We start from the raw sequence: 23,546 nt of genomic DNA on the forward strand, positions 1-23,546 counted from the left end.
TATCTGTGTATGCATATACATTCCTAAATACATTTGCCCCAGTCTTACCTCAGTTTTCACTAACTGGTCAGAAGAATCTTTATGCCATGTGAAATGTTTATGATCGAAACCTTTAGTCATCTTAAAAAAGAAAGAATTAAGGAGTCGGCCACCTGTTCCTGCTGGCAGGGCTCTCTACCAGATGATACCTTGAGACCCTTCCAGCGCTGCTGCCGTGCTGAGGCTGGACGGAGGCTCCTCTGCTAAAATAACCCTGCGACCTCTGATCCAGAGGACATTTAGTAATTAGAAGTTAAGTGTCTCCAAGGTAAGAGAAGACCAAGGTCACGAGAAACGTAGTCCAGAAGGAAGACTGAAGAGGAGAAAGAATTACACATTCATAAACAACCACGAGTGCAACTAAAGATCATAATTGAAAGAGAAAAGGAGGAGAGATCAGAGCAGGTGGTGGAAGTGAGCAGACGGGAGAGCGTGACCAGACAAGCGTTCTCACTCATTCGGGGTTGGGTGTGTGTCTTCTCAGTTTCCAGGTTTATGTGGTGAACTAATGTTGAATTATCAGAATAGGCATTTTCTTCTGAGAATGAAAAGCAATATTTTTATTATATGCTATATTTTATTGTTGGTGGGGGGGTGTCATAGAAATTACTTGAAGTAAATTCAAGTTCCTCTGTGGCCTTCAGTCATTTCAGGGGCCGTTCAGATCCTAGGAGGTGTGTTGAGAATGGTATACACGAACACTGTAAGTGATTACTCAGATCTACTAGTAACATTGCTGGCTGTTGTAACCACAATCGTCTACTGAGTGAGATAAGCTTTCTACCTCCAAACCTGTTTCCACAACTCTTCTCCTTTTTAAAAATAGCACTCATATGCTTCAAATCAGGTTAAAATCCACGGTGAAGCCTTCCACATGGCATCGCCATGTTACCTAAGTCTCCACACGGAGCCCGCCCGCTCCGCTCACAGCTGCTCTCGTAAACACGCTGACTTCCATCACGGTTTCTGTGAGGAACCGTCGTCCTTGTCTAAAATTTAAACATAATGATGTTGTGCGTGTACTTTTTCTGCATTAGAAACACATAATAGGAGAAGTACTCTGGCTATTTTGATAACTTGGATTAGCTGGTGTTCCTTCTTTTTCTGAAGGTTTCACCTGCCAAGACATTCTCTGAATACTGATGATGTCGCTGCTCCTGCCAGTATGGTTATGTTAGAAGTATTTTTCTTCTTTCATCACCACGTTCCTTGAAAGCAAATTGAATAATGAGACAGCCAAAGTGGATTCAGCGAGTTTATTTAAAGTAGATATTATTTGGGGAATTGCTGGGGCCATTTCTCACATAAGCACTGCAGTTTAAGGTTTAGTCATAAGAACTAAATCTTCGTGAAGTCCTACTCCATGTATTTTTGCTTCTAAGGAGTTGTTTCTCGGAATTAAAAGAGCTTTTTTAGTCTGACAGTACTGAAATTCCTGATTATTGCGTATGGGTAAAAAGAACTGTGTAGATCACTATTTTAGAATGTTATATCCGTGATTTCTAACGAGGGCTACTTCCACTTCATAATCGTTGGTTTATTTTCCCTGCTGTTGCTGTTTATATCACAACCACAGCCTATTCTCCGCCTCCCTAAACCCTCTCACCTTCCCTCTCCCCCAGATCTGTTTCCCTTCAGAAAAGAGCAGACCTCCTAGTGACATCAGTTATGATATGGTAGGGAGCTTTCTTTTCTGGTCCAACCTATTTGGTGCTCTGTAAGCTTCTTATATCTTTTATAGACGTCTCCTTCTTTAGGTTAAGAAAATTTTCTTCTATGGTTTGTTTAAATTATTTTCCAAGCATTTGAGCTGGGATTCTTCTCCTTCTTCTATTCCTGTTATTCTTAGGTTTGGTTTTTGCATAGTGTCCCAGATTTCCTGGGTGTTTTGTGTCAGGAATTTTTTAGATTTAGCATTTTCTTTGGCTAATGTATCTATTGTTCTATCATTATCTTTAATGCCTGAGATTCTCTCTTCCATCTCTTGGTTGTTGGTGATGGTTGCATCTACAATTCCTTTTTTTGAAGAGTTAAAAATTGATCTCTCCTGATTTATACTTTCTGTGGTTGAATTTTCTGTAACTCTATCTTATCTTATATCCTAGGTAATTAATAGAATCTCCTGTTTGTATTTTTTTTTTCAGGAGCAATTTGCAATCCCCAACAAGGCAAGCTGGTTTTGTTTTGTTTCATCTCTTCAAACATTTTTTCTAAGATATCTGTGTTTGAATCAGCTAGTAAGATACCATCCATATAATAGTTAATTATAGAATGAGGAAACTATTTGTGAATATTTCCAATAGCTGTTGTACAAAATATTGACACAAAGTGGAGAAGAATTTTCCCTATATCTTTTAACAGTGTGGGAATTATTATTAGTAAGCACTGTGAAGGCAGATTTTTCTCTATCCTGTTTTTGGAAAGGTAGAGTTAAAAAACAGTCTTTTAAATCAATCACTATAATAAACCATCCTTTTTTTTTTATTATTTTCAAGACAGGGTTTCTCCGTAGCTTTTGGTTCCTGTCCTGGAACTAGCTCTTGTAGACCAGGCTGGCCTCAAACTCCCAGAGATCCACCTGCCTCTGCCTCCCAAGTGCTGGGATTAAAGGCGTGCGCCACCACCGCCCGGCTAAACCTTCCTTTAGGTAGTAGGGAAGGCAAACGGATTCCAGGCTGTAAAGTGCACATTGGCTTAATCACCTTATTAATAGCTCTTAGATCTGTTACCATTCTCCATTTTCCAGATTTCTTGTAGTGGCAAATGTAGCCAAGTTCAAAGAACTAGTCAGTTCTTCAACATGTTGAAACATTTAGCTGCTCCTGTACCAGCTGTTCTAATGTCTGCAAATTCTCTAATGTGAGAGGCCTTTGTTCTACCCAGACAGGTTTGTCAGCTAACCATCTTAAAGGTGGGGCTGTTGTGGCTTGTTTATATACAGCCTGAATGTCCAGTGACTGTTCTGAATAATACTTTCTAATATTTCTCTTATTTTATGGTTTGTTTCTGAGATTAGAAAAAATGTTATTCTGGGTTTTACATTGTTGTAACAAATCATGCCCCATAAATTCATTGCTATATTACTTAAATATGGTTTTAATTTCCCTACCTGTTCTTTTCGCCCTATACATTCAACCTACCTTGTACTTTGTTTTACCTGAAATAAAGTTCGAATCCCTAAGAGCTGAATATTTACCTTCTGAAGAGGCCAATCTGGATGCCAAGATGTTGGCGAAATTATTGTTACACTTGTGCCCATGTCTAGTAGATCTTCAATTATCTTTAGCCTTTCCTCATTTATAGAAAGTTTGCCCAAATATTTGTTTTATGATTTCTCCTGAAAATTTTGTTTTTTCCTAGTGAAGCTGTTCTGTCTTCCAGAGAAGCATGGGTTTTAACAACAGACATAAAATATCTCAGTTATTCTGTGGATGAATTTCCCCAATGCTGACAGGGTATGATTGAATCAAATTTGATTTTGGAGCCTGGGAGAGGCTCCCTAAGGCATTTCCTGGTGGAAAAGTGTTGTCTTTCCTGTCCTTTGTTGATCTGCATTCATTAGTTCAATGCCAGTCTTTGTTATACTCTGCATATTCCAGAAGGCTTGGGCTTTCTGTTTGGATCATCTCTAGAAAAAAACATTGTTTCTAGGAATGCTCTGCCTGCAATCCCTTTTCAGATGACCTTATTTACCACATTAAAACATCTGACCTTTATTAAAAAAAAAACAGGTAGAAATCACTTCTCCTACCCAAGTTTCTTCGTAAGTGTGAAATCCAATATCAGCTGTATTTTGAATCCATTCCAAAATATAGGTGCTGATCTTGCCTTTAATGGCTTAATTGCCTTCTTGCATTCCGTAGCTTCTGGGTTTGGTATTCATTCTATTTACAGAATTATATTACGAAGTCAATATTTAAAAAAAAATATATCAGTGCAGGCAGGCTTCTTTTGGGCCTTCAGTTAGTCCTCCTTCCTGGTTCTTCAGTTCGGTCCCAAGCACTCACATCCTTTGCGTGGCATAGGGCCAAGATATGACTGTCAAATCCATACCGTCTTTGCAGATCAGCATACGGGGAAATTTCCATGCCTCCAGACCTCCGTCAGTGTCCTAATGACCCTGCTTCCTTTCTCCACCATGTCTTCTACTACAACTAAGTAGCAGCTTCCAGTATCGCTGTAGCTAAATCCTTCAGGCTTGTGGGATAATTCTGTTCTGAGTTGCCCATGAACTTAACATCTGCTTCACGAAAGGTGACTGCATACCACGTGAAGTGACTGCTTCCTTAAATCTCTTCAAATTTAACATTTCTACAGGGTCTCATAGCCTTGGGGGTGCCTGTCATCTGGTGGCCATTCCGTATGGTGACTGGATAAATTATAGTTGATTTTCTCATAACCTTGGACCATTCTTTAGTCTTGAAATACAGTGGTGCAGGAAGTCCTGCTCTCAACTCCTCTGTCTGTGTGTGGATATTTTTTTTTTTTTTAGTTTCTTTAGTAGATCGTTCTAAGGATTGTATCTTATCCAGAAGTTTTTCGTATTTGGCACCAATATCAAACCACGTTTTAAAGATAAAACATGGATTAGCTACCGAACTGGTAATAATTATGATCAACATCATGCCCTCTTTATCCAAATCAGCTTTCCTGGCTAGAACTGGTGCCCATGCTCAGAGGTGGGAGAGCAAGATTCCCTCCGTGGTCCAGCCAGTGGCCTGGCATGCTTCCTGCATAGCCTGCCAGGATTGGACAAGGCAATGGTTAGACCTTTCTATCTGGGTACTACTTTGGGGAGGGTGGGAGGTGGTTTCCCAAACAATTTAAAAAGGGAAGAGGTTAGCCCAATTTCCCACCAGTCTCTAGGACAACTTTTGTCAGTCCCCTTTTACTTCTGTTCTTCCTTTCTGTACGACCTGGGCTCTATGGCTGAACACACAGTGTCATTTTTGGTTAATATGTAATGCTTTTGTCAAATGTTGAGATACTTTGTCAGACCCCAAAGCTAGGGTCATTCCAAAACTAGGGATACTTTAATGAAGAAATTTCTTAATAACTGTTATGGAGCAGTCTCTGTTCAGGTGGGGTCAGCCTCTACCCATCACAGGAAGGTATCTATACACACCAGCAGATATTTATAGCCCCAAACAGTGCCCAGTGTTCCCAGGCCCATTTCCTCGAGCCCAAATCCCTTGTGAGTGGTGGGGGTGGGTGGGGAGGGATTGTCTGAACACAGGAGGCTCATCTGAAAGTGCTCCTTTTAATCAGGCTTTGCAAATACGAAACGTAATAGCTGGGTCTGAGAAGCTCGTCAGTTTCTGTGGTCCCTAGGAGTGGGGTTTGGGGCTCTAACCAGTCACCTTCCCAGACATACAACAGCATCCATCACCTTTGCCTATCCTGTGTGCCCAATTCTTGTTCTCCCAGTCGATCTTGCCTGTGGCGTGTTTCAGGCAGTCTAGTAAGCAGAGCTCTGTTAGAGCTACCAAGACTTGGCAAGGTCCCACTGGTTCTGGGTTCACTTTCTGTGTGGCCAAGGCAGCCATTCTGTAGCCTTTACCTTCTGGGGACTTCTGGTTTTGGTGTCCTCCGCAGTGGACAATGGCTACCCTCATGGGTAAACAGATTGTTTCTAATAGGGCTAAGATTTTTTTTCTTGGTAAGGCATATCAGTGTATAATACATGGTGATAACCTTGTCTCTCCCCCAGCAGAGTGTTTGATTCAAAGCTAAAAGCTCAGCTCATTGAGCCAAGGTTTCCTGCACAGAGAGCCTCATCTTGGATCCCCTTTTGGACAAAACTGCTCTCATCTGAACAATACCTCATCTGGTGTTGCCACAGAGATGTCAGTCAGATCAGGCCTGCTAGACTGGAGCATCTCCAAACAGTCATGCAGGGAACCCATGTCGTTGATGTCTGGCAGGGTTGATCATTGGTGACTTGTGGAAATGGATGCAGGCTGATCCAGAAGCAGCTCTTGCTATTGGGTCTTCCAAGCGAGTGTGGGGCTGTCAGGAACAGTTTGTTCCCCAAAGTTTAATTTGTCAGCTTCTTTCACCAGCAGGGTGATGACAGTTATGGCCCTTACACTTGCCAGCCATTCAGCTATGACTGGGTCAAGTATCTTGTGAGACTGGTGGCTCCCACCATCAGGAGGAGCTGGCCACCAGAGACATGTGCAACAGGTTGGGGGAAGGTACCAGAGAGCGGAGAGCCTGCCAGAAATCATGTGTCTTATAGGGGGCAGTGATGGCCCTTTCCATATATATCTATTTCTCTAACTAAGAACTGACAGAAACAATGAGACACGCAACATATGCGGGGGAGGGGCACGGCCATAAGAGAGGCATAATAAAGGTAAACAGCCGGCCACTGCACATTTGTACACCTGAGCAGACTGGGGAAGACTGGTAACTTCTCACAAGGATCCCGGACATGGAAGCTAAGGTCACACCCGTCTTCCCTTCTTAGTCCTCACCGGATGGTGCTTCCTAAAGACCAGATTTTCCTCCAAAGATGTTAAGATGACTTTAATTTGGGAGGTAGCAGTGTCAAGTGTCTCCTGAAAAGAAAAATTTCCCAGGACCTGAAATATCTTAGGGTGCATGTCCACTAGGAGTCTCTCAGCCAGTGTACTCTGCCCCAGTCCTGGGAGCCCCAAGTCCCCTAAGTGTCAGGGTCCAGTTTCTAGGGCTTCCAGAGCGTTGTATGAAACCCACCAGAGATGGTCACTCAGACACAGTTCACAGCCAATTGAAAGTATTCCAGCTGTCTGGGCCTACATGCAGGTTTTCAGAACCCAAATGTAGTACCCATTGTGATAAGGGGGTTTTAAAGGCAAAATCACATCCTGGTATCTTCCTCAGTACTGACGTGGGTAAGAGGAAAGCTCAGTATTGTTTGGATTTGCATCTCCATAGTTATTTGGGCCAGTGAACACTTTAGAGATACTTCTTAACCACTTATATTCTTTGAGAACACTGTTTAGATCACACACCTATAATTTGAATGGGTGAGCGTCTGCTTGCTCTGACTGTACTTTTTTTCTTCCTGGAGATTAAGCCTCTGTACAACTGGCAAAGATACTCTCCCTTTCTGTGCGCTCCCTCCTCACTGAACTGGCAGTTACTCTAGCTGCAAAGAAACATTTTAGTTTTCTGATGTCTTTCTCGTGAGCTCTTGGCCTGGTTCCTGGGTAAATGGTGCCATATTCAGATACTCCATCCCCGCACCTTTATCATGTAGAGTATTATAATGTAGCATATTGCTTTGTGTTTTCTTCTAACAGATTCAGTGTCTCAGGTTTCTTGTTTACGTCTTTGATCCCTGTGGAGTTAGTTTTTGTAAAAAGCGATAGATACAGGTTTAATTTTATTCACTAAGGAACTTTTTTTTTTCTTTTGGGTTTTCGAGACAGGGTTTCTCTGTAGCTTTGGTGCCTGTCCCGGAACTAGCTCTTGTAGACCAGGCTGGTCTCGAACTCCCAGAGATACGCCTGCCTCTGCCTCCCGAGTGCTGGGATTAAAGGCGTGCGCCACCACCGCCCGGCAAGAACTTTTTAATATCAGGTTAATCCCAGAAATAGTACTTTTAAAGTCAAATTGTTACCACACCAATAGTAAGTTTTATTAACTAGGCAGACTGAAGAGAAAAACTAATAAAGCTATAGGCTAGCTATATTATTAGTTTGCCACTTGATGAGCAAACAGACAAAATTAGTAAAGAACCACACTGCTGAGTGTTCACTTGCCTGCTTCATTTACAGGGAGACACGGTAAGAGGTAGGAAGGAAACTCCCAAAGTAATCAGATATGATCATAACGCAATAGCAGCTTGATCTACAGTATCGCTTTATGTGGAACTAGAGACAGGAGTTAAGCTGCAGTTGCCTCGGGTTCTCAAGATTCAGGGACTAGTCGGGGAGGCTGGTCTGAGGAGGTTTCTGTGAAAAGCACTGAGAAATGCAGATATCTAGACAGAGCACGAAAGGACTTCTGGTTTGTCCTGCTTCCGAGTGACAACATATGCTTACTGACTTTAAGGCTTCGCAGTCAGCTTCAGGAGACCAGTTACTGAGACTGGCGTCTAGTGTTTGCAGTCTCCTAGCCCGGAAGCACTGCGTACCTCCTGGTGAGCGGCTGTGGAGGGTGTCACCACAGCGTCAAGGCCAACTGCGTCTCTGCCTTCTTGGTCTTCGAAACAAAAATTGCCACAGATTTTAATATAACGCTTGTGCCCTGTGGTTGATTGTGTTTTTACTCTTTTAGGGTCCCACCATCCAGCTCACAAGTAAACGCACACAGAGACTTGTTATTATGTATAAATGCTCAGCCTTAGCTTGTCTTGTTTCTTGCCAGCTTTTCTTAAATTATCCCGACTACCTTTTGCTTCTGGGCTTTCACCTTTCTCTGTTTGCATATACCTTTCTTTCCTTCTTATTCCGTGTTTGGCTGGGTGGCTGAGTGAGTGACCCCTCTTCTCTCACTCTTTCATCTTTTCCCCCCAGAATTCTCTTTCCTTTTATTCTCTCTGCCTACCACCCCGCCTGTCCTTTCTCCTGCCTTGCCATTGGCCACTCATCTCTTTATTAGACCACTCGGGTGTTTTAGACAGAGCGATACAGCTTTGCAAAGCTAAGCAAATGCAGGATGAAGGAATGTAACACGTCTTTGCCTCATTAGACAAATGTTCCACGGCATAAACAGATGCAACACATCTTAAAATAATATTCCACAACACTGCCAGATACCTCTAGATTTTAAAATCACCTCCAAAATCAGGAAACATACTGATTTCTTTTTTTTTCACCTCTTTTGTGTATTTCAGGTTAGCAAGTTTTTCATCTGCTTCTTGTTGAATGTTTAGCACTGACTTAAATTGACGTGAAGCTTTGAGCTAGTAAATATAAGAAAACTTCTTTATTCTTAGTTCATACAGTGAGTAAAGATAAGAAACAAATTCCTGGCCGAGGATGTAACTCAGGCCGTAGAGTGTGTTAGAAGCCTGTCTGAGCTCTGTGAGAACAGGAGAGAGACTTTAAACTGTGTGATGAAGTGTTTCTCATCTATCTGTTTATGTGATTACATTAGTCTTTGTTTATAAGTCCTGAACAATTATATGAATTTTTAAAAGTCTGAATGTCCCTCCCCATTTTCTATGTAAAGAGATGTCTTTTATACCTTGAGACAAATTTCTAGCTATTCTTTTTTTCTTTTGTCTTGTAGGGGAAAAAAAAACTCAAATACTTAGCAGTTTTAATATTAAGGGCAGTGAATTATGGGAACTGTAGGCCTTTCCACGTTTTCCTTGTCATCTTAGAAAAGACTTACTGTTGTAGCATTAGACATGCCCACAGTTTGAAATTCTGAACATCTGTGTTTGTAGGGATGGAGGAAAATCTCGGTAGCCAGGAGCATTTGTTGCTCTTGGGGAGGACCTGGCTTCGGGTCCTAGCACCCATGTTGGGCAGCTCACAAAATCTTATCACTGTAGCTCCAGGGAATCAGTGCCTCTGCCCTCAGTGGGCACCTACACTACACACACACACACACACACACACACACACACACACACAGTGAAAGTACAGTAAAGACCGGTTCCTTAAACATAGCAATTTCATCTCATACAGCTAGCATCTATACTTTTTATTCTGAAAAGAATGCCTGTGGTCAGGGGGTATTTGCATTAGCAGTGCCGTTTCTTAGTTAATTGTGCATTTTTCTTACAGAGTCTGCATTTACTATCGAGGCTCACTCTTTAAATGCTCTTGTCACTTCATTCTCTTGGAATCGTGGACGGCAGTGAAGTGGGGTGGGGACAGCCATCTCTGCCTAACTGAAAGTCTTGAGACGGCGTGTGTGTAATAATATATTCTTGATGGGTGCTTCTGCACTGTCATCATCCCGGCCAGATCAGATCCTCACTTGGCACGCCCGATGCTCTAGCTCTGTGTGACCTAGATAGGAAACATATGGAGCTGCCTGTGTATTTTTAGCATATGGGAAGCTTTCGGCCTAAGGCAAGATAGACGGATAGCTCGAGGAAGCAAAAAGATTATCTTTGTGTACGTGACCTAGAACGAAGGGTTTTTCTTTTTATATATATAGTAAATTTTCAGTTTCTTCTGGTTTCTCAATTTTTATTGCAGTTGTTTGGTTAGCTCTTTAATAGTAAATTCTGTCTGGAAACAAATATGGCCCGGGCAAGAGTGGGGTTTTGCTCGTTAGCAGATTTTGCACTCTTCACTGCCAGGCTGAATGAGCCTAAGCTCGGGCAGTGCCCCAGAATTGGCTCCCTGAATGAGACACGGCCACCCACAAACATTGCCTGTGACTTGGTGTCCCCCGGTTCACAGCAGTGTTCCCATCATGATTAAGAAAAAAAAAATCATACTTTTTGTTGTAGTGTTCTTCAGATTTTTTAGAACCCACTTCCTAAAGTCATTTTATATACTGACCAGTAAATCCAGCACGGAGGCGGGGACCTTGGCCTTCATCAGCTGCTAAGATGTCTGCCCCTGGCGGCTCTCTACTATAAGCCAAGTGTGGCGCTCACAAGCTTCATGGGTACATTTCAAGTGCAGGTAACTGAAGTATTTCCTTCACAATTTTAAATGTGCGTGACGGTGGGGACCTAACTCAGCACTGCCTTAGCTTGGGTCCAGTCCCTTGGGTTTGATCTCAGCAGAAAGAAGGAGAGGGGTAGAGTATGGAGAGAGAGAGAGAGAGGAGGCAGAAAGAAGTCGGTTCCCCTTTGCCAGGGCCGGAGAGGTCATGCGTTCCTGTGACTAAAGTTCACTGTGCGTCAATTCTTGGTTATCAGGAACTTTTGATGTTGGCATTTCAGTCCCACACGGTTGCAGGCGGTCCCAAACCTTATATTGTCCCCTAACTCACCACAGTGGCCAGTATAAGCCCAGTGCTCGTAACAGCAGCAGCCAGCATTGCTTTGTCTTTTTAGAGACTTAACGTACATGGAGGTGATATACTAGTCAGCCAAGTTGGTTTAAATGAAAGTGACATCCATAGGCTCTGGGGAGTAGCGCTGTTGGGAGAGGTGACCTTGTTGTGTGTCACCAGAGATGGGCTTTAGGGTTTCAGAAGCCCAACCCAGGCCCAGTCTCTCTCTCTCTCATCCTGCTGCCTGCTGATGCAGACGTAGAACACTTGGCTTCTTCCCCAGCACCATGTCTGCCTGTGTGCCATCGTGCGTCCTGCCGGAAAGATAATGAGCTAAACTTCTGAACCTGTAAGGTAGCCCCAATTACATGTATTCCTTTTATGAGTTTTTTATGGTCATGGTGTCTCTTCAGAGCAATAGAAACCCTAAGACGTCAGCCCTCAGAGCAAAGGAACCACCTGACCCAGCACTTATGCCTTCGGTACTTAGCCAGGGTAAAAACATGTCCACATGAAAGTGTCAGTGTTTATAACAGCGTCATTCATGATGCTGGGTCACATAAATTTATGAAAGAATGTATCAGGGCATGTCGTGAATATTTCTTCGCCACTGGAAACGGACGGGGTTGTGTACCATTTATGAAATGTCAGCACGGCGTGCTAGATCTTCATCAGAGATTACACACTGTGTGATCCCATTTGTATGACATTCAAGACAAGAGCAACTTTATTAAGAGAGTAGTGAGTATAGAGAAAGAGCAGGGAGACGCTGTCACTGAATATGACATTCCTGTTTGGAGTGATAGAATTTTCTAACATTGTGGTGCAAATGCTACAGGTCCGTAAGCACGCTATGTAATAAATTATGTCTCAATAACACTGTTCTATTTGAAGAAGGCCAAGAATACTTCAGATTTCCTCACGTAGCAGAGAAAGTCAGTAATCACCAGCAGGTTTGGAATGGGGCAACCCATGCTAACCAGCGAGAACAGAGCTGATGTAAGTCTATCAGGTTTCCCTAGAAAACTTAAACAGATAGTCCTTGGTGCAGTGCTTCCCAGTCTTCCTAGCGCTGACCCTTTAGTACAGCTCCTCACATGGTGGCCCCAAGCATAAAGGTGTTTTCCTTGCTCCTCCGTAGCTGTAACCTGCTACCCTAATGAATTATAAATATCTACGTTTTTCTGGTGGTCTTCGGCGACCCTTGTGAAAGGGTCTTTCAGCCTGCAAAGGTGTCCGACAAGTTGAAATCGCTGCCTTAGCAGACCATACGTGGAATCCAGAGTCCCTCTCGGTATCAGGGACTCAGCGCTGAACAAGCTGAGTGCGTCTTTCCCTTCTGCCCACAAACCTGTTCTGATGGCGTGCTGTCTCGCTGAGTGGTGCCCTGACACCCGAGCTGGGTAGTCACATGACATCTCCTCCATGTCCTGTAGCTTGCCATGCGGTGGTCTCCTCGTCCTCTTAACTATGCTGGTTCTCTTCTCTCCAGTGTTAACTCCATAGCTTACAGGGGAATTGCCTTTCAAATGAATAAGTCATTGAATAAATGGGCAAACCAGAAGGCAACATTTGTAAATGTCATTTTCCTGGGCTCGTGTTCCACTGTATTTTTTAAGAATGGAAAGCAGCCACACCATAACTAGTACAGCAGAAACCGCAGTTCCCAGAGATGAAGGGAACATTTTGTGAATGAACTTTATTCCTTTCTCATGTGCCCTGCCAAAGCTGGTAGTCTCTGATAAATACTATAACAGCGGTTGGTTTTCTTTTAAGCCACTTTAATTCTAATTTCAGCTCTCACTAAATAATTTTTGTAAAATGTCCCCATGCGGTCATGTTTTTTTATTTTTATTTTTTATTTTTTTAAAAAAAACTATCTTTTCTCATTTTACATGCTAAATCTGTTTCCCACTCCCCCCCTTCCTGCTCTCTCCACCTTCCCTCCCCTACCCCCTACTCCCATCCACTCCTCAGAGAGGGTAAGGCTTAGTCTAGCACATTGCTTTGAGGCAGGATCAAGGCCTTCCCCCATTATATCTAGGTTAAACAAGGTATCCCTCCAGAGAGAATGGGTTCTAGAAAGCTAGAGCAAGCATTAGGGATAAATCCTGGTCTCACTGTCAGCGACCCCACAGTCTGCCCCATATTCAGAGGGGCTAGTTTGGTCCTATGCTGGTTCCCTCACTGTCAGGCCAGAGTTGGTGAGCTCCCATTAGCTCAGGTCAGCTGTTTCAGTGGGAGTCCCCATCATGGTCTTGACCTTTTTGCTCGTATTCTCATTCCTCCCACTCTTCGACTGGACTCTGGGAGCTCTGCCAGTGCTCCGCCGTGGTTCTCTGCATCGCTTCCATCAGTTGCTGGATGAAGGTTCTATGGTGACATCTAAGAGAGTCATCTTAGAGTCAACAGGGCAAGGCCAGTTCAGGCACCCTCTCCTCTCTTGCTAAGGGTCTTAGCTGGGGTCATCCTTGTGGATTCCTTGGAATTTCTTTAGTGCCAGGTTTCTTGCCGCCCCCCATAATGGCTCCCTCAATCAAGATAACTCTTTCCTTGTTCTCTGTCTCTGTCCTCCCCCCATCTCAACCATCCTGTTCCCTCTAGTTCTCCTCCTCCCTCCCATTTTCCCCTCCTCCTTTTCCATCTTCCCTTCTCTGACACCCCAACACTTACAGTTTTCTCAGGAGATCTCATCTATTTTACCTTCCTAAGGGGATCTGTGTATGTTTCTCTTAGAGTTCTCCTTGTCACTAAGCATCTCTCTTGGCTTGTGGACTATAGACTACTTACCCTTTGCTTTACAGCTAAGATTCACCTGTGAGTGGGTACACACCATGCTCATCTTTGTGGGTCTGGGTTACCTCACTCAGGATGTTTTTTTTTCCTAGTTCCATCCATCCACATGCAAATTTCAAGACATCATTTTTTTCTTTTTTACTGCTGAGTAGTACTCCATTGTGTAAATGTACCACATTTTCTTTATCCATTCTTCAGTTGAGGGGCAACTAGGTTGTTTCCAGGTTCTGGCTATTATAATACAAATAATGCTGCTATGAGCTTAGTTGAACAAATGTCCTTATAGTATGGTTGAGCATCCTTTGGGTATATGCCCAAGAGTAGTATTGCTGAGTCCTGAGGTAGCTTGATTCCCACTTTTCGAAGAAACGGCCATACTGATTTCCAGAGTGGCTGTACAAGTTTGCATTCCCACCAACAATTGAGGAGTGTTCCCCTGAGTCCATATCCTCTACAACATAAACTATTATGGTGTTTTTGATCTTAGCTATTCTGACAGGTGTAAGATGGTATCTCAGAGTTGTTTTGATTTGCATTTCCCTGATGTTAAACATTTCTTTAAGTGTCTTTCAGCCATTTGATATTCTTCTGTTGAGAATTCTCTGTTTAGATCTGTACTCCATTTTTTAATTGGATTATTTCATATTTTGTTGTCTCATTTCTTGAGTTCTTTATATATTTTGGAGATCAGACCTCTGTCTGATGTGGGGTTGGTGAAGATCTTTTCCTGTTCAGTAGGCTGCCTTTTTGCCTTATTGACTGTGTCCTTTGCTTTACAGAAGCTTCTCAGTTTCAGGAGGTCCCATTTATTCAATGTTGCCCTTAATGTCTGTGCATCTGCGGTTAGACATAGGAAGTGATCTCCTGTGCCCATCTGTTGTAGGGTACTTCCCACTTTCTCTTCTATCAGGTTCAGTGTGTTCAGGCTGATATTGAGGTCTTTGATCCATCTGGCCTTGAGTTTTGTGCATGGAGATAGATATGGATGTATTGCATTCTTCTACATGTTGACATCCAGTTATGCCAGCACCATTTGTTGAAGATACTTTCTTTTTCCCATTGTATAAGTTTAGCGTTTTTGTCAAAAATCAGGTGTTCATAGATGTGTGGATTAATATCCAGGTCTTTGATTTGATTCCATCGGTCAACCTGTCTGTTTCTGTGCCAATACCAAGGTATTTTCATTACTGAAGCTTGATGTCATTCATTATAATAGAGCTTGAGGTCAGGGATGGTTTTTGCCTCCAGAAGTTTTTTATACAGGATTGTTTAGGCTATCCTGGGTTTTTTGTTTTTCCATATGAAGTTGAGGATTGTTCTTTCAAGGTCTGTGAAGAATTGTGTTGAGATTTTAATGGGGACTACATTGATTCTATAGATTGCTTTTGGTAGGATTGCTATTTTTATTATGTTGATCCTACCTATAAGAGCATGGGAGATCTTTCCATTTTCTGGTATCCTCTTCAGTTTTTTTTCTTCAAAGACTTAAAGTTCTTTTTGAACAGGTCTTTCACTTCTTTGGTTAGTGTTACCCCAAGATATTTTATGTTATTTGTGGCTATTGTGAAAGGTGATGTTTTCTCTGATTTCTTTCTGAGATTCCATTAGAGCTCATTACATCCCTCCTGTCCTAACTGCACATGGTGCCAGGAGGACATGCTCTTGACCACATAGGTCCTGGCCTTTGCTAAGGCCTCCTGACTGACCTGCTCTTGACCGCATAGGTCCTGGCCATTGTTAATGACTCCCGACTGATTTGCTTTGGTGTACATTTTTGTTCTCTCTCCTCTTCTCTGTTTCCCTTTCTCTTTCTCTTCCTCTCTTTGTCCTTATCCATGCCTCTCTTTTCCCCTGCCTTGTGCATAATAGACCCCCATTTTTTACAATTTTAAAAAACATCCATAAAGTTCCCAAAGAGTATACAAGTTATTGAGTTGTCAAAGTTCTACATTGAGTTGAGAATCAAAATTTATTTATGTGGTTTAAGCAGCCTGGTTTATTAAAAACTTTTTTTCTGGTACTGGTTCTACTTTTCTGAACAACATAGACACTGAAAAGATGATCTCAGCTTGGTGCCATGCAGCAATTCTGACTTACATATCTTTCAAAATTTATGTTAGACCTTTTCCACAATTCTTAAATATTTAATAACTATGTTTCTACTTTTCAAGTAGAGATCGATAATCATGTAAAATGTGCTCTGCGTGCACGCACACACACACAAAATGAATTTACATACCTCAGGCCTCCACACAGACTTGCTCGTGTACACCATCAACCTCCTCCTGGCCAAGTATGTCCTCATTCTGCCTCCAGTATTGCCTGTCTGTTGCCATCACAGATAGAGTTCTTGAAGGAGCTGTCTGCCTCAGTTATGTGACCACCAGGCAGATTGCTAGTTTGGCCTTGCTTACACTTCCCAACTGTGACAACTCTCCAGATTGAATTCAGTGATCACATCTTTGTTGCCACAGAGATAGAACTGCTTGCCTGGAAAGACTATGCTATGCATAACGCTCTTCTGCTATATCACTTCTCACACCGCTGTGCCCACCCCTGCTCCTCACCCCCGTGCCCACCCCTGCTCCTCACCCCCGTGCCCACCCCTGCTCCTCACCCCCGTGCCCACCCCTGCTCCTCACCCCAGTGCCCACCCCTGCTCCTCACCCCCGTGCCCACCCCTGCTCCTCACCCCCGTGCCCACCCCTGCTCCTCACCCCCGTGCCCACCCCTGCTCCTCACCCCCGTGCCCACCCCTGCTCCTCACCCCCGTGCCCACCCCTGCTCCTCACCCCCGTGCCCACCCCTGCTCCTCACCCCCGTGCCCACCCCTGCTCCTCACCCCCGTGCCCACCCCTGCTCCTCACCCCTGTGCCCACCCCTGCTCCTCACACCCCTGTGCCCACCCCTGCTCCTCACCCCTGTGCCCACCCCTGCTCCTCACCCCTGTGCCCACCCCTGCTCCTCACAGCCCTGTGCCCACCCCTGCTCCCTCCCCTTTCTTGTCCCTGGGTTGCTAATAATGATTGCTCTTAGAGCCTTTGCATATTTCATCAGGACATAAAGGACCTGGTGAGTATTTGTTGGATGGTTGACTATTTTCTATAGTGACAGTTTTTCAAGGGTTTTCAACTGTAAGTGGGCCCAGCCCCCTTTGTCAAGTCTCTTGACTGTCTCTTGATCTTCCTACAGTTACACTAGTAAAGTGGATCTTCTCACTGTGCAATGTTTATGCACGCGAGGTCCTGTTAATTGTAAGTTCTTTGTGTACTACATGTAGCTGCAGAAGCCATTTTAGAGTGCACGTTGCTCCTACAATTTGTCCAGCTGTTTGTTTGCAGTAGTCCTGCAGCCTGGCTGCCAGTTCTTGGGGGAAGATCTCACTAAGGGCCATATTTTAATTGTCAATGTATTTTGAAGTATGTACTCTGAAGTTTAGAGAAAGAGTTTGCTTGTGAAATTTTGAGGACAGTCTGAAGTGTTGGTCAGGCCGTGCGTTTCTGCGTACGCAGGTTAAAGCGCAGAGCCAGGGTTTACCCTTTCAGACCCTAGCTCAGGAGTGTCTTCTGAATGGAAATGCTAACTCTGTAAACACTGTAAATGTTTAAGCTTAGTACATCTTATTTATACCAAAACACACCTATGTTTTCTTGTCCCTAGGCAGTTATTTGGCACAAGAGTAGAGTACCGGATCACAGGACGGCTCTCATGTCGGTTCTGGGGACTGCTGTGATGGCCAACTTTGACGCTGTTCAGCACCACTGTGAAGAATCTCAGGTACGCAACCCAAAGGACCTTCTGTAATTCCCACACCCAGTCAGGTTGTTATGGCTTCCTTCTAGGATGGTTCTAAGACAAACAAACAACAAAATGCGACGCCCATTTTCCCAGCCCTGATTTCCTTTTTATTTACATTGGTTTTTTTTTTTTTAAATTTATTTTCAGTGTAGAATCTTCTCTTTACAGTACAGAGTAAAGAATAGATCTTGCTTCTCCTTTATTTCCTTCTAGTCCTGAATACACACTCAGTCTTCAGCTCTGCGGACTGCCGGATGATGCTCCGTGTGTGTGCGCACTCAAGTGTATACGTGTGCGTATGTGTGTGCGTGTGTGTACGCATGTGTGTGTGTGTGTGTGTGTGTGTGCGAGAGAGAGAGAGAGAGAGAGAGAGAGAGAGAGAGAGAGAGAGAGGTTGTTCTGGGCATGGGCTGTGGAGGAGGAGGGGCCTTCCATGGGAGGTGTGGGCCAGGATATAGTGAAGATGAGAGGAGGGGCCGTTAGGGCTAGGCTGGGTGGGCACTGGAAGAGTGTTGGTGCTCCATAGGTGGGGGCTTACCTGGGATCTGGGTGCCAGGGTGGTCTCTGGTGGATGAAGGTTGGCTGCCCCTTCTTACCATCTCTGTTTCCGTATCTTCCCTCTTCTTCCCCCATGTGTAAGTTTTATAAAGGTCATATATGTTTTGTTAGTGTGCCAAGGACTTAATGTGGACGCTTTTCAGTTTGAAGACCCGTTTCTTTCTCAGCTATGGGGTTTATACTCCTACCATTGTCAGTTTCTTTTGTGTCTTTGTCTTTCTGTCTCTCTTTCAGCTAATTATTTTTTAAGGCCCTCCTCTTGTTTTTCTCGGTGTCCCCCTTTCTGTGTGTTCTAGTAGACCCCACTGTATCTGCAAACTCTTCTGATTGTTGTACTTAGAAAGATAAGTTCAGTTGCCAAGAGTATCATATTTAAATGCTATTTTATACCTGCTTGGTTTTGAATCATCCTAAAGATAAGTGTATTTGTTTGTTTTGTTTTTGTTTTGTTGTTGTTGTTTTTGGAGAAAGGGTTTCTGTGTGTAGCTTTGGAACCTGTTTTGGAATTCTCTCTGTAGACCAGGCTGGCCTTGAACTCACAGCCTGCCTCTCCCTCCCAAGTGCTGGGATTAATGCATGTCCTGCACCACCATTGCCCAGCTAAGTTTTTGTTTTTAACATACCGTGTCCTTAAACAATATGCATTTCATAGGACATGAGTATTATTTAACATACTGGGTCCTTAAACAATATGTATTTCATAGGACATGAGTATTATTTAACATACTGGGTCCTTAAACAATATGTATTTCATAGGACATGAGTGTTATTTAACATACTGTGTCCTTAAACAATATGTATTTCATAGGACATGAGTGTTATTTTGCTTAGAATGTCCTGTTACTCCAAATCTCTGTTCTCTTTCCCTGTCTTCTTCTTTGTTCTGAACTTCTGATTCTCTTTGTCTTTTTGCTGTGTGAGAGAAATTCAACTGGGAATGTGTGTTTATGGCTGCTGTTGATTGTCAGGTCCCCTTTGGGTAATCCTTACATGTCTGTCTGTCTATCATCTATCTGTCCATCATCCATTCATCCACCCATCCATTCACCCATCCATCCACCCATCCATCCATCCCTCCATCCATCCATCCACTCATCCATCCATCCATCCACCCATCTATCCACCCATTCATCCATCCATCATCCACCCATCCATCCATCCATTAATTCATCCATCCATCCACCCATCCACCCACCCACCCATCCATCCACCCATCCATCCATCCATCCATCCACCCATTCATCCATCTCCATCATCCACCCATCCATCCACCCACCCACCCACCCACCCATCCATCCACCCATCCACCCATCCATCCACCCACCCACCCACCCACCCATCCACCCTTCCACCCTTCCACCCATGCATCCATCCATCCACCCATCCATCCATCCATCCACCCATCTCCATCTGTTCCTCCTGTCACCTCCTTTTTTTTTAATTTCTTTTTTTTAAAAAAAAATATTTATTTATTTATTATGTATACAACATTCTGCCTCAATGTATGCCTGCACGCCAGAGGAGGGCACCAGATCTCAGTACAGATGGTTGTGAGCCACCATGTGGTTGCTGGAAATTGAACTCAGGACCTCTGGAAGAGCAGCCAGTGCTCTTAACCTCTGAGCCATCTCTCCAGCCCCTTTTTTTTAAATTTCAAGCACAAAGTTAAATTAATTGTGATTGATTTTGATATATTAAATATTACTATTTAATTTCCTTAAACAAGGGATGTCTCTAGTGTTGTTACTTATGGTGGCTGAGTTGGGATTCTCAGGGTAAATCTAAGTTGCCCTGGGTTCCCTTCTGGTTTCCTGGGACTTGGTTGTCTGTTGTAAGTTCATGCTCTAGAGACGCCAGACGTCTTGATATGATCACATGCAGACTAATAGTGTTGGCATCACATGGAAGTTTGTTAGAAATGGGTGTCACGCCAACCGAGGCAGATCTGTTTTTCCAAAGTCCTTGGGTGCCACACTCAAGTGTGGAAAGCAGTTACGTAGACCTTCATTAGCTGTGATTGGATGTGTCCCTGGGAGTTTACTCTGTTTTGAGACATTGCCAGATCTGTGTTTACTATTTTTTGTTTTGATTTTTTTTTTCATTTGATTTATATTTTTGTTTGTTTGTTTGTTTTCCCTTGGTTTGGAAGACAGATATACAGAAAGATTCCTGGTAATTTTTCATAGGTGACAGGAATTTTGTTTTATCTTCATATGGTTATTTTTGCATAGAAGAATGTTTAATACATGTGTTTATAATGTTCTAGTTCAAGTACTAGAGAATTGATGTGGGATTCCCCTCTGTGTGCTGTGAATATGCTTTATTATCATTGATGAATAAAGAAGCTGCTTTGGCCTATGGCAGGACAGAATATAGCTAGGCGGAGAAAACTCAACTGAATGCAGGGAGAAAGAAGGCAGAGTGAGACAGATGCCAGGTAGCCACCCAAGAAGCAAAGTGTGAGGTAACAAACCATGAGCCCTGTGGTACAATACAAAACCATAGAAATGGGTTAATTTAAGATGTAAGAGCAACTAGGAATATGTTTGAGCTGTTGACCAAATAGTGTCGTAATTATTTTTGTTGTAAATACTGTAGTTTTTGTGTGGTTATTCGGGTCTGGGTACAGCGCATTTACAGAGCATGTCTGCTCGCCGTGGAATGTCTCTAAGAGATCCACAGTGAGATCGCTCTCCTGTGGCTGTCTGGTGCTGTGTCGTGTGTCTGTCCCAGCAGCCTCCGTCACCGTACCATACTCTGCCTTGTGTGCTCGAAGACATGTTCAGTATTGGACTCTCCTTGGGTATTTTCTCATCCTTAGTTAAAAATAAGAATAATAATTTTTGTTTGCCCACCTACTACCGACTGTCACCTCTCACTTGGTTCTGCTCCCCACCATGTTTCCCTTCATTGGACTGGATTGGCAGATGTGTTGGCACTGGGAACCTTGGACACAGAGTGTCTGTATATCTCTTCCTCTTATATCTCAAGGGTCTTTTTGTGTGTTTGGTCCTGGGAAGAATCTTCCTTATAGGTCATGGTGCCGCCTGAGCTCCTGCCTTCATAGCTCTTGTGAGATGCTTTCCGGTGTAAGTCGTTGGAGCTCCTTAGGTTGTCCTTCTTGACGCCTGTCTTCTCTCTGATATTTTTAGCTCTGCTCCAAGCCGAGTGAATGTCTCACTACCACCGGATCTTTAGTCCTCAGACTATGTATTTTTTTCAGTACTTGGAATTTATCTTCGGTTTCTTCTAAGCTTCATTGATAGGTGTCTGTTTGATAACTTTCTGACTTAATTGATGCTAATTTTTTATTTAAATTCCGTGTTATAATATGTAATTCTGGAGCCATTTTCACAGTGTTCTATCATTTCTATTTTCTGAGAAAAAAAAAGAATTTTATTCTCTGCTATTTTATGACTTGAAACCTTAAGTTTATTTCTGCTGTTACAGTTCCTTCCTGCAGCGTACCACCTACCTCTTTTCCAGCCCTCTCTAAAGCCAGGTGCTGCATTAATAGTTCAGGCCTGCAGGCTCCAGCTTGGCCAAACCTTGTCCTGGTGTTAGTGTTGACTCTGTTCTTGCCTGTGACCCTGGCAAGTGACTGCAGACAGTGGTCACAGTATGTAAGTCATTTTGTTTTCTTCCAGGGAGGTGTTATGTGAGCTTCCTGTTCCAAATGGAAATTCTGATTTCAGGCCTCTGCTAGATTTTAATTTCCAAATGAGACATCCTATTTCCCATCCTAACACACGTAGGGCTTGTTCCTTCGCCCCCACTTCCCGTTATGTAGTCTGCACACAAAACTTGACCTTTGTCAGACATTGATGATGTTAGTTCTTTCGAAATTACTTTAAACATTGGTTTTTATCACCCCTCTGTAGTTTGCACTTAGGAGAGGAAATTTCCACACGAACTTGCTGTGCTGCCTTGAACAGAGTATTTCAGTGACCACATGAGAAATGTATGTTATTTAGGTATGTGTGATGTTATGAAGCCCTGCTGGAAAAAAGATGAGGGTTAGCAGATCAGTCAGGCTTATGTTATTATACTCAAGGTGAAGAACAGGTTTGTCTGACATACTGTGTACTCTCTAGAACGGTAAAGAATACAGAAGCTGCCAGTTGGACAGTAGGGTAAACATGAGCTAACATACCATACCACATTTTAGTGTGGTGAATTCCTTTTTTGCGACAGCTACTTGATGCAAGAAATAACTACAACATTGTTGTCTTTGTATCAGTAATGGGTGCTTCTCAAGCCAGAGATGAGAATGCAATTACTCAGGGAAATTAACTGTAGAGCAAAGTGGGGTCTAAACGTGGAACTTCGGGGGACCATAATCATCCTTACCACAGCAGACCAGATTAAGTGAAGTGTCCCAGAGGAGGCAGCTGGATATCAGTTGATTTGGTAGATTTTTTTCTTAAATTAGCAGTCATAGATATCAGGCCTGCAGAGTCAAAACCAAGCGTACAACAAGCTTGCGTTAGTAATTGAGAAAAGCCGGTTTATTTGGGTGATAGTTGTTATTTGAGGCAGGGTCTCACTACATAGCCCCATCTGGCCTGGAAATTATTATGTTGCTGTATAGATCAGGTGGGCCTCGAAACTTTGCCTTCGGAGTGCTGGATTAAAGGTGCGCCACACAGCGCCAGGGGGGAGATGCTAGTTTGTCCACGAGGCTGGAGGAGAGGAGAGAGGTCCATGTGAGGAGCAGCTGAGGGATGGATTCCTGCTTTCCTTTATGGGTGGAGGTGCAGTCTCCTACAGTCTGTCAGGCTCTGGCTTTTAGGGAACTGATCTGGGGTTTTTGTTCTTTTCCTAGGAACTAGTCTGTTGTTTAATCTGTATAGCATTGCGCGCACCGAGGCTTTGTTAGTTTTCCAGATTACCTTCATCTTTAAAGCCCAGTGTCTAGCAGTGACAGTAGCTACACACTGGCAACCAGAGTACCGAGGAAGGAAGCCACCAGCTTTGTATGACGCTTCCTTTTCTTTATTCTTTCCCTATTTAGGGCATGGGACGGGGACCCTCTCCTCTCCTCTCCTCATCCTTGTCTTGTCTTAATCCGCATACTCAGTAAGTCCTTCAGAGTCTAAGCAGACTCTCCTGGTGCCCAGCGAGAGCTTTAAGAAGAGGCTCGTGTTACCTGGTAAATTATACACCCATTTATAAATGCTGTGGAGTTTTACAGTTAATTAAGTGGTATCATCTTGTAGTGGATTATCCAGATTTATTAATTTATTTTTTCAAACTGGTCCACATTGGCCCCGTGACAGTAATGCACTTAGTGTTCTAAAATTGGTACCGCATCTCCTTAAGCACTTCCTTGCAAGTGCAGGGGTAGCCGTCGACATAGGTGACAGCCTACAGGCTGTGTTGGTAAGGGGAGCCATGGTGACTGCCTGGCTATAAATAGCACCTTCCTCCCGTGGTTGCTTTCCTTAGCCGCAGCT

At 43.5% G+C, this 23,546-nt stretch overlaps 1 protein-coding gene across 10 annotated transcripts in view; it reads left to right on the plus strand.

Annotated features, from left to right (window-relative positions):
• Positions 1–23,546, plus strand: part of LOC121459147 (PMS1 protein homolog 1-like) — an 80,773-nt gene that overhangs the window by 34,847 nt on the left and 22,380 nt on the right. For all 10 annotated transcript variants that reach the window (XM_041668682.1, XM_041668689.1, XM_041668683.1 and 7 more), the window contains one exon: positions 17,395–17,511. In XM_041668682.1, coding sequence (XP_041524616.1) covers positions 17,395–17,511 — 117 coding nt within the window. The remainder of the gene's footprint in view (positions 1–17,394; positions 17,512–23,546) is intronic.

Source organism: Microtus oregoni, unplaced genomic scaffold (genome assembly GCF_018167655.1).
Source record: "Microtus oregoni isolate MIOR12 unplaced genomic scaffold, Mior012 000018F_ref0000195, whole genome shotgun sequence".
In the NCBI taxonomy this organism is placed as follows: Eukaryota; Metazoa; Chordata; class Mammalia; order Rodentia; family Cricetidae; genus Microtus; species Microtus oregoni.